Source organism: Nansenia antarctica (assembly GCF_963989245.1).
Source record: "Nansenia antarctica genome assembly, chromosome: 1".
In the NCBI taxonomy this organism is placed as follows: Eukaryota; Metazoa; Chordata; class Actinopteri; order Argentiniformes; family Microstomatidae; genus Nansenia; species Nansenia antarctica.
Genome location: NC_137674.1, coordinates 21,890,063 through 21,902,024, shown reverse-complemented (window position 1 = coordinate 21,902,024; position 11,962 = coordinate 21,890,063). Strand labels below are relative to the sequence as shown.

The window sequence follows — 11,962 nt, the reverse complement described above, 5'->3', positions numbered from 1 at the left end:
ATGTACCCGAGGGTTGTCATATTGCACATAGTGTTATTGCACATTCATTTAAAGTGTCGCAGTTTGCAGGTTTGAAATGTTCACAGTTGTGTTTCAGTATTACACTTGATTTCAATCTAGTAGCTGCCATCAATTTGTCTAGATTGTCCAGGGCCTAGAACCTAGGTCTTTGCTGTGTTCAGGGCCTGAATGGCCCTGGGGTAGAAGCTGAGCTTCAGTCTGTTTGTCCTTGCGAACATGGTCCTGAACCGCCTGTCCGAGGGCAGCCGAGCAAAGTGTTCGTACCCAGGGTGGTATATAACTGATATAACTATGCTCTCTGAACCAGACGTCCTGTTTGTCTGCTCTCTGAACCAGGACCTGTCTGTCTGCTGCTCTCCAGGCCTCCTGTCTGTCTGCTCTCTGAACCAGGACCTGTCTGTCTGCTGCCTCCTCACAGATTAATAAAACATCCACCCATTTAATTTGGAGAGATTATGTAATGAGCCAGTGAAGTATTTCCCCCCTCGACACCACAAGCTGCACCTAGCTCACCTAGCTCTCCTAGCTCACCTAGCTCTCCTAGCTCTCCTAGCTCTCCTAGCTCTCCTAGCTCTCCTAGCTCTCCTAGCTCACCTAGCTCACCTAGCTCTCCTAGCTCTCCTAGCTCTCCTAGCTCACCTAGCTCACCTAGCTCACCTAGCTCTCCTAGCTCACCTACCTCTCCTAGCTCACCTAGCTCTCCTAGCTCTCCTAGCTCACCTAGCTCTCCTAGCTCACCTAGCTCTCCTAGCTCACCTAGCTCTCCTAGCTCTCCTAGCTCTCCTAGCTCACCTAGCTCTCCTAGCTCACCTAGCTCTCCTAGCTCTCCTAGCTTACCTAGCTTCTCTGAGAGACAGACTTTAATGGTGAGGCTGGAGGACTATGCTACACATTCAAGCCTGTTTGGCTGTAAGATTACCAACGATCTAACTCAGAGAACATCTAATTAATTACCGAAGCTAAGAGAACAAAGACGTAGTGAGTAGGAGGTTAGAGGAAGCACCGCCGCGGTTGTAATTGTTTTGATAATAAACCTGTAATTCAATGTGAACGTTCCCCACAGGCCATCTCACTGCCTTCCACTGATAACAAGAGAAACAGTTTCACACACACCTCACACACCTCAGACACATCAGACACATCACACACCTCACACACCTCAGACACGTTCTGCTCAGCGACCAGAAGTGAAAACGGTCTTATTGGGTTGGCAGAGGAAACCTGAGATAAACAGTTTCACTGCTGGAAATTGAAAATATAATAAGATTTGAGATGCTAGGAGAAGGTTTCCTCCCATTCACTCATAAACCTGATGAGTCTAGAGGGAGGTGTAGGGGGAGGGGTAGAGGTCTAGACTGGGGTAGAGGTCTAGAGGAGGGGTAGAGGTCTAGAGGAGGGGTAGGGGTCTAGAGGAGGGGTAGAGGTCTAGAGGAGGGGTAGGGGTCTAGAGGAGGGGTAGAGGTCTAGAGGAGGGGTAGAGGTCTAGAGGAGGGGTAGAGGTCTAGAGGAGGGGTAGAGGTCTAGAGGAGGGGTAGAGGTCTAGAGGAGGGGTAGGGGTCTAGAGGAGGGGTAGGGGTCTAGAGGAGGGGTAGAGGTCTAGAGGAGGGGTAGAGGTCTAGAGGAGGGGTAGGGGTCTAGAGGAGGGGTAGAGGTCTAGAGGAGGGGTAGAGGTCTAGAGGAGGGGTAGAGGTCTAGAGGAGGGGTAGAGGTCTAGAGGAGGGGTAGGGGTCTAGAGGAGAGGTAGAGGTCTAGAGGAGGGGTAGAGGTCTAGAGGAGGGGTAGGGGTCTAGAGGAGGGGTAGAGGTCTAGAGGAGGGGTAGGGGTCTAGAGGAGGGGTAGAGGTCTAGAGGAGGGGTAGAGGTCTAGAGGAGGGATAGAGGTCTAGAGGGAGGGTAGAGGTCTAGAGGGAGGGGTAGGGGTCTAGAGGAGGGGTAGAGGTCTAGAGGAGGGGTAGGGGTCTAGAGGAGGGGTAGAGGTCTAGAGGAGGGGTAGGGGTCTAGAGGAGGGGTAGAGGTCTAGAGGAGGGGTAGAGGTCTAGAGGAGGGGTAGAGGTCTACAGGAGGGGTAGAGGTCTAGAGGAGGGGTAGAGGTCTAGAGGAGGGGTAGGGGTCTAGAGGAGGGGTAGGGGTCTAGAGGAGAGGTAGGGGTCTAGAGGAGGGGTAGAGGTCTAGAGGAGAGGTAGAGGTCTAGAGGAGGGGTAGGGGTCTAGAGGAGGGGTAGAGGTCTAGAGGAGGGATAGAGGTCTAGAGGAGGGGTAGAGGTCTAGAGGAGGGGTAGGGGTCTAGAGGAGGGGTAGGGGTCTAGAGGAGGGGTAGGGGTCTAGAGGAGGGGTAGGGGTCTAGAGGAGGGGTAGAGGTCTAGAGGAGGGGTAGAGGTCTAGAGGAGGGGTAGGGGTCTAGAGGAGGGGTAGAGGTCTAGAGGAGGGGTAGGGGTCTAGAGGAGGGGTAGGTAGGGGTCTAGAGGAGGGGTAGGGGTCTAGAGGAGGGGTAGGGGTCTAGAGGAGGGGTAGAGGTCTAGAGGAGGGGTAGAGGTCTAGAGGAGGGGTAGAGGTCTAGAGGAGGGGTAGAGGTCTAGAGGAGGGGTAGGGGTCTAGAGGAGGGGTAGGGGTCTAGAGGAGGGGTAGAGGTCTAGAGGAGGGGTAGGGGTCTAGAGGAGGGGTAGAGGTCTAGAGGAGGGGTAGGGGTCTAGAGGAGGGGTAGGGGTCTAGAGGAGGGGTAGAGGTCTAGAGGAGGGGTAGGGGTCTAGAGGAGGGGTAGGGGTCTAGAGGTCTAGAGGAGGGGTAGAGGTCTAGAGGAGGGGTAGAGGTCTAGAGGAGGGGTAGAGGTCTAGAGGAGGGGTAGGGGTCTAGAGGAGGGGTAGAGGTCTAGAGGAGGGGTAGAGGTCTAGAGGAGGGGTAGAGGTCTAGAGGAGGGGTAGAGGTCTAGAGGAGGGGTAGAGGTCTAGAGGAGGGGTAGAGGTCTAGAGGAGGGGTAGGGGTCTAGAGGAGGGGTAGAGGTCTAGAGGAGGGGTAGTGGTCTAGAGGAGGGGTAGAGGTCTAGAGGAGGGGTAGAGGTCTAGAGGAGGGGTAGAGGTCTAGAGGAGGGGTAGAGGTCTAGAGGAGGGGTAGAGGTCTAGAGGGAAATGTAGGGGAGGGGTCTAGAGGAGGGGTAGAGTCTACCCCTGGTCTACACTGGTACTGGTACCAGAACCACCCTGGTACTGAACCAGCCTGGTACTGAACCACCCTGGTACTGAACCACCTGGTACTGAACCACCCTGGTACTGAACCACCTGGTACTGAACCACCCTGGTACTGAACCACCCTGGTACTGAACCACCTGGTACTGACCCACCCTGGTACTGACCCACCCTGGTACTGAACCAGCCTGGTACTGAAGCACCCTGGTACTGAACCACCTGGTACTGAACCACCCTGGTACTGAACCACCCTGGTACTGAACTACCCTGGTGTATTCTGCTGGGTTAGAGGAGGAGACGGCTGTAATCCTGTAAGCGTGTGTAGTAAGTGTGTAGTAAGCGTGTGTAGTAAGTGTGTAGTAATTGTGACTCTTTCCGTCGTCACACAGATAGAAATCTGTTCCAGTCCAAACCTCTCTGCCTCTCAGGAGAACTGATGTGACGTGACTAAACATTCATACAGATTACAACATGATTATCTGATTAACAAACTGTTTCATGTTTACTCAAGGCATTTTATTGTTTCACTTGTGACAGAGGCTATTTCGTCGGTTATGAGAATTCATTTTTTATGCTCCTTTTAGTACAGTTTGGCATTCCAATACTCAATAATGTGTAGATGCTGCCCTCTAGTGGGCGTCGTAGAAACTGTCACAACTCTCATCACAACTCCAACATTCAAACTGGATGTTGCATCATCATATGTTAAACAACGTCTAAGTAACGTTCCTGATCAGCATTATGCAGACTGAGTTAATTATTAATTACACCACTTCCTGCTGCAATACATCGATCAACCTTTTAAGGTTTGAAAGGTCAGAAATGTCATATTTTAATTCATACATGACGACTTGTCGAGATGGGCTCTTCCCCACAGCATGTTGAACAGCGCCATCTACTGGGCTGACTGGAGAAGTTCATAGCTGCACTACTGTGCTACTCCAGCAGTCCTGTGACCATAACAACGTCCTCTTCCAGATCAATGCGTCAAGTCAAGTTCATCACAGGTGACCCAGTTGCCATAGATACTGCAGGTTAGAACACACCTGGTACTGGTAACCCTGGTAACCAGGGAGGCTGGTGGAGGTGCATGTAGAAATCAAAGGACAGGCTAAATGTTATGCAAGGATGTCCTCTAATGTCTACCTCCACTAGCCTCCCCTGTCCTCTAATGTCTACCTCCACTAGCCTCCCCCTGTCCTCTAATGTCTACCTCCACTAGCCTCCCCCTGTCCTCTAATGTCTACCTCCATTAGCCTCCCCTGTCCTCTAATGTCTACCTCCACTAGCCTCCCCCTGTCCTCTAATGTCTACCTCCACTAGCCTCCCCCTGTCCTCTAATGTCTACCTCCACTAGCCTCCCCCTGTCCTCTAATGTCTACCTCCACTAGCCTCCCCTGTCCTCTAATGTCTACCTCCACTAGCCTCCCCCTGTCCTCTAATGTCTACCTCCACTAGCCTCCCCCTGTCCTCTAATGTCTACCTCCACTAGTCTCCCCCTGTCCTCTAATGTCTACCTCCACTAGTCTCCCCCTGTCCTCTAATGTCTACCTCCACTCCGCTGGTCAGGGTCACAGGTTGTCATGGCTACAGGTAGCAGGTGTGTCATTTGGCCAGGTATCCAGCCACGTCTCTCTCCAGCACCTGGGTGAGGCGGTGGTTCAGGAACAGCAGCTGGCCGTGGGGCAGCAGCCGGCTGAGCAGCACGTCGATACGGTCACTCTTCAACAGCACCTGGACACACAACACATACCTTATAACATATACCTTATAACATATACCTTATAACATATACCTTATAACACATACCTTATAACATATACCAACATATACCTTATAACATATACCTTATAACACATACCTTATAACATATACCAACATATACCTTATAACATACACCTTATAACATATACCTTATAACATACTGTATACCTTATAACATATACCTTATAACACATACCTTATAACATATACCTTATAACATATACCAACATATATGTTATAATATCACATATATACGTTAGAATACCACATAATATCACATATATGTTAGAATACCACATATATACGTTATAATCAGGGGTGCACATAACTGGTGCGCCAGTGCGCATGCGTCGCCAAAATGCATGCTGCGCGGCAGATCAGCCGCATGAGGGCGCTTTTGCGCACCCCCAAAAAAAAAAAAAAAAAGTTTAGCACAAAAAATAAGCCTCTACCATGGTTGAAATTGAGGACAGTGATAATTTACAGCAGTCAAGAGAGCAGTGACGATGACGATTAAGCTTGTAGCATAAATAAATGCTTAGGCTGTAACTTTTTGTTGAAAAGTTGATTTCAGTGTTTACAGAACAGAGCAGTGCTTAAAGAGATGTCAGTTGATTTCATTGTGTTTAAAGGAGTCTGACAGACTTTCATGCTTAAAGAGCAGTCATTTGATTTTGCATTTGTTTATTTTGTTTTGCACACAATCATTTGTTCGTTCATCTTTATTTATGAATAAATGTCGTTTTGCTAATATAAGTTATCCATGTATCCCTTTTTCATCCATCATGCGGGACGGGTCGTGACTCGCGAGCTCAGGGAGCACCAAACAGCATCCCTAGGTGCTCCTCTGAGCACTGGCCCCAAAAAGTTATGTGCACCCCTGGTTATAATATCACACATATACGTTATAATACCACATATATACGTTATAATATCACATATATACGTTAGAATACCACATATATACGTTAGAATACCACATATGTGTGGTGGCCTGGGAAAACCCGTCGGATGTCGCTGGCGTTCGTTCGTGGCAAAGAGCAAATATAGATGGAAATCGCGATTTTGGCGACATTTTATATTATGTGGTATTCTAGTACTTTGAACTCCATACTACATTATGGTGAATAAACATTTTAAGAAAACAAAAGAGAAAGTACTTATTTTGATGTTTTTGTGGCGGGTAGTTTGCTAGCGAAACAACATCACGTTGAACGTGTCTCATTCTCAGTTAAGCAACGCACGCACACATGAGCGAAAGGAGAGACGATACTTCCACCTGTGTTATTGCCAGTTTACTGATGCTCACAATAAGCATAAAGTAATAAAATCTTAACTAGAAGACACACAAATGGATCTGTCCCTCGCATACCGACGAGGCGAGCAGACTATCACCGCATCACAAGCAGACAAACGAGACCGGCCGATCTGCATAGGCTCCTCCCCCGACCCGGAGGAGAAAGGGGAGGATTTCTCCCCTTTCACTTTTTTTGACATGCTACATTAAAATGCTCATAACTTTTTAAAATAAAGGGCTATCTCAGTCATTCAACCAGTTATGAATAGCTGAGAACTTCGGAATTTATGGAAATATTAAAAAATATTAAAAAAATGAAAATGTCAAAATGCCACCATGTGAAGGGTTTTCCCAGGCCACCACACATATATACGTTATAATATCACATATATACGTTATAATACCACATATATATGTTAGAATATCACATATATACGTTATAATATCACATACGTTATAATATCACATATACGTTATAATATATATATATGTTATAATATCACATATACGTTATAATATCACATACCGTATATACGTTATAATATCACACATATACGTTATAATATCACATACTGTATACGTTATAATATCACATATATACGTTATAATATCATATATACGTTATAATATCACATAATATCACATATACGTTATAATATCACATATATATGTCAGTGATTCCCACAGCATGTTAATACTTTGGGGGGCCCCCAAAGTATAATGGCTCCCCCCACGCACCCCCCCCCCCCCCACCCCCACCCCCGCCCCGAGTCGTTCCCCCAAAGTATATTTCATTTCTGCGGGAATCACTGTATGTTATAATATCACATCTACTTTATGGATACAGTGTTCAGGTTTTTTGTCCTGGCCTGCTTGCGGCTCTGTCATCATGTGAAGCATTGAATCACGTTTTGTGAGGAATGCGCTATACAAATAAAACTTGATTTGATTTGAATATAAATACTAGAAACAGGCAGAGTTATTCCATGTGAGAAATGCAAAGTCAGGCGCTGGTTTGTGCTCTCTCAGCATACTTCACACCCTCTGTTATGAATAATAAATGACCGTAGGGTAGATAGAGAGATGAGGAGGGTAGATAGCTAGATTGGGGGGAGTATAATGGCTCCCCCCAAAGTATAATTTGTGCTCAGTGAGTAAAAAAAAACTTAAAAAACCATAAATTATACTTTGGGGGGAGCCACCCATAAATTATACTTTGGCATGCAGTCAAGTTTGTTGCTCATTTCATTCACCAGTTTGTATATAGTTAAAATAAAGTTATCCGGTGATTGACGATCAGATACCAGTGTGGAGTTTTCTGTCTTAAATTTGATATAGATCATGTTCTTTGTTGGTTTGTGAGGATGTTCATACACACTTGGTAAGATGTGTGAGTGAAAGAAGACCACAAAAAACAGCAGTGACTGCTCTCAGCTGTTTAAAGGCCAATGCACACAGCGTGCGATTTCTGTTGCGCGACAACATTCCATTGCAACGCACACGGCGTGCGATGCGATTTTTGTTGCGCCGCAAAATTCCATTTTCAACTCACACCATTGAAGTCTATGAGAAAATCATAAAAAATCGCATCCCAATGCACACGGCGTGCGATGCAATTTCTGTTGCACCTCAACATTCCATTGCCTGGCACACTGAAAAGAAGATGAGGTTTACCAAATGGCATCCATTATCCGTTGTGTCCAGTATGTATTTGAAATATATGATATGAAAATGAAATGATAATGTTGTACATCATAAACCCTTCATGTACCGTAGGTGTATGTACTATATCAGACCTTTTGGGTCAGACCTTCAGCCTTTAACTTCTTTCAAAAAAGGAGACAGTCAAAAATTTATGCTCCAGTCTCTCTCCCCGTTATGAGTGACTCAATTAATTTAGATAGACCAGTTGAAGTTTTCCCAATTGTCCCATTGTGATGCAATAATCCGTCGCACCACAAACTTTTACAACATTTGCCAAATTTGACAGTGCGACAAAACTCGCACGCCGTGTGCTTTGTCCCATTCAAAATGAATGGAATCGAATTTTCGCCGTGCGATTAAAATCGGGGCCGTGTGTGTTGGGATGGGATGTCTCATAGACTTCCATTCAAACTTCAAAATGGAATGTTGTCGCGCAACAGAAATCGCACGCTGTGTGCATTGGCCTTAACACTTAAAGACCTAGACACCATCACCAGTTGTAGGTTGTCTGAAGTGCAGTGTTACTATGAAAATTCACTAAAATGCACGCCACCCCCACCCCCACCCCCCCCCCGCCCCGAGTCGTTCCCCCAAAGTATATTTCATTTCTGCAGGAATCACTGTATGTTATAATATCACATCTACTTTATGGATACAGTGTTCAGGTTTTTTGTCCTGGCCTGCTTGCGGCTCTGTCATCATGTGAAGCATTGAATCACGTTTTGTGAGGAATGCGCTATACAAATAAAACTTGATTTGATTTGAATATAAATACTAGAAACAGGCAGAGTTATTCCATGTGAGAAATGCAAAGTCAGGCGCTGGTTTGTGCTCTCTCAGCATACTTCACACCCTCTGTTATGAATAATAAATGACCGTAGGGTAGATAGAGAGATGAGGAGGGTAGATAGGGTACATAGGGTAGATAGATAGAGAGGTGAGGTAGGGGGTAGGGTACATAGGGTAGATAGATAGAGAGGTGAGGTAGGGGGTAGGGTACATAGGGTAGATAGATAGAGAGATGAGGAGGGTAGATAGAGTACATAGGGTAGATAGATAGAGAGGTGAGGTAGGGGGTAGGGTACGTAGGGGGTAGGGTACGTAGGGTAGATAGAGAGATGAGGAGGGGGGGTAGGATAGATAGAGAGGTGAGGTAGGGCGTAGGGTAGATATGGCGTTTTTCCACTATCGGCCCAGCTCGGGTCGGGTCGCTTCGGCGCGCTTCGGCACGCTTTTGGAGGAGTAGGCGATAGTAGGCGGAGTTACGCGTCATAAAAGCGCGCCATGGTGGTGACGTATATTTTCACGAGACACAACACAGCCACAACAATAGCAACATGGAGGAACTTGAAGCTATCGTATACTTTTTCCTCGGCATGTGGTATATTACTAACCGTGATTTTTTGGGAGAGAAAGAGAGAGAGGAAGCTATGAACACATAATAAAGTCATGTTTTTTGAACCCTTAAAACCACTGCCTTCACTTGTCTGCTTTATGAACTGTAGTATCATTGTGTGCCGTGTTATTCACGGACAAACACGGTGCCCGGAGGCACCCTTTGCGGGTTAATAACTTTGGTTTACCGTGGGTTAGGATAACAAAAGTGTCCGGATAGGGGAGAGGACAGGGAATCCAAAACCATTTGAATGGTGTCGATACGACACTGCTATCACGGTCGACACAGCGCGGCAGCGAATTCCCTGGTAAAACTTTTCTCTCCCCCCGCTGTCAACAGGAGTTTCATCCAGCAGCAAGCGGTGCTTTGCGGGTTAATAACTTTGGTTTACCGTGGGTTAGGATAACAATTCAAACGTGTCCGGATAGGGGAGAGGACAGGGAATCCAAAACCATTTGAATGGTGTCGATACGACACTGCTATCACGGTCGACACAGCGCGGCAGCGAATTCCCTGGTAAAACTGTTCTCTCCCCCCGCTGTCAACAGGAGTTTCATCCAGCAGCAAGCGGTGCTTTGCGGGTTAATAACTTTGGTTTACCGTGGGTTAGGATAACAATTCAAACGTGTCCGGATAGGGGAGAGGACAGGGAATCCAAAACCATTTGAATGGTGTCGATACGACACTGCTATCCCGGTCGACACAGCGCGGCAGCGAATTCCCTGGTAAAACGTTTCTCTCCCCCCGCTGTCAACAGGAGTTTCATCCAGCAGCAAGCGGTGCTTTGCGGGTTAATAACTTTGGTTTACCGTGGGTTAGGATAACAATTCAAACGTGTCCGGATAGGGGAGAGGACAGGGAATCCAAAACCATTTGAATGGTGTCGATACGACACTGCTATCACGGTCGACACAGCGCGGCAGCGAATTCCCTGGTAAAACTTTTCTCTCCCCCCGCTGTCAACAGGAGTTTCATCCAGCAGCAAGCGGTGCTTTGCGGGTTAATAACTTTGGTTTACCGTGGGTTAGGATAACAATTCAAACGTGTCCGGATAGGGGAGAGGACAGGGAATCCAAAACCATTTGAATGGTGTCGATACGACACTGCTATCACGGTCGACACAGCGCGGCAGCGAATTCCCTGGTAAAACTTTTCTCTACCCCCGCTGTCAACAGGAGTTTCATCCAGCAGCAAGCGGTGCTTTGCGGGTTAATAACTTTGGTTTACCATGGGTTAGGATAACAATTCAAACGTGTCCGGATAGGGGAGAGGACAGGGAATCCAAAACCATTTGAATGGTGTCGATACAACACTGCTATCACGGTCGACACAGCGCGGCAGCGAATTCCCTGGTAAAACTTTTCTCTCCCCCCGCTGTCAACGGGACTTTCAACCAGCAGCAAGCGGTGCTGCGAGCAGCAGCGGGTGAACTCCCGGTTCATTGAGTTTACGGTTAAAAGCATAACTTCTCGGGGTGTCAGCGCGGTGGTTAAGGGCTCAAAATGACCGTATACCGATGGTGAAGTTAGCAAAGGAGTATTGTGTTTCTACCACATTCACAGCCGGTGTTATTCACGGGCAAAGACGGTGCATAATAGCGATTTTTGTGTTATGCTTGTTGTAAATAAAAGTTCTATGATGCATTGAAATGACATTAAACTAAGATAATACGATGGTCAGCATAATTTTTCGAATCTTTATTAATAAGCTATTACAGAAACTGTAGTGACATTTTCCAAAAGCGAATGTGGTACTTAAAGATGGCGGTTAGCGAAGAAATCTATGAACATGGGATGACGATTTCCATTGACCAATCAACGGTGTGCAGCGTCACACGTAGGGGTGGGACGATTAGAAAATGTCATGTCACGATTATCGTGGGCAAAATAACCGCGATCCACGATATTATCGCGAAAATTAAAAATTATTTTTATTTTTTATTTTTTTAATGCCAATAAAAAACACTGTAATCACTTTAACTTAGATTTTGTTGTATTTTTAGGACATTTTAAGTCAGTAATTCAAATTCAGATTCTAGTGGCACATATCTCTGGCCATAATCCGGGTCCTTAATGTGGTATATGAGGTCAAAATCCTAAGTATGACAAAAATGGCTCAAATAGCCCTAGCCCTCTAAGGGTTAAGAAAGAGGAATTCCTTTTCGGCCAATCAGCACCTTTCATTAACGTACCCAAGGAAGTTTAAAGAACGCACTCCCAGTGTTGCCAACTTCCAGAGCCCCTTGGCGACTTAATTAGTCAAAAGCGACCAGCGACAAATCTAACTTCCTTTTCTGGTCATTTGGGGAATTACTGTAAAGCATCCATATCCTGTATTCCACGGTTCACGTTACAACCGAGCTCAGGAGAGACGAGTAGGGATACAGTCTATGGCGAGCGAGGGTTGCCGTCTCCTCTCTCCCTCAACACTCACTCCCGCGAGTGATCTGTGCACGATAGTGCTGCATTTTGACATAATTCTTATCGCATTTCCCCCCGCTGATCTGTATAGCGGGGGGAATCTTATGACACGTAACTCCTCCTACAGTCCGGGGTCGTTTCTGTATAGTGGAAAACGTCTCGTACCCAGAACTGTTCAAATGC

At 46.5% G+C, this 11,962-nt stretch overlaps 1 protein-coding gene across 1 annotated transcript in view; it reads right to left on the bottom strand.

The window, feature by feature from the left end:
* Nucleotides 1-4,652: 4,652 nt before the first annotated feature.
* ap5s1 (adaptor related protein complex 5 subunit sigma 1) overlaps nucleotides 4,653-11,962 on the bottom strand; it is an 8,927-nt gene continuing 1,617 nt past the window's right edge. Inside the window, exon 3 of the mRNA XM_080538591.1 lies at nucleotides 4,653-4,932. Within this exon, the coding sequence (XP_080394717.1) occupies nucleotides 4,804-4,932 (129 nt within the window). The 3' untranslated portion in view covers nucleotides 4,653-4,803. The remainder of the gene's footprint in view (nucleotides 4,933-11,962) is intronic.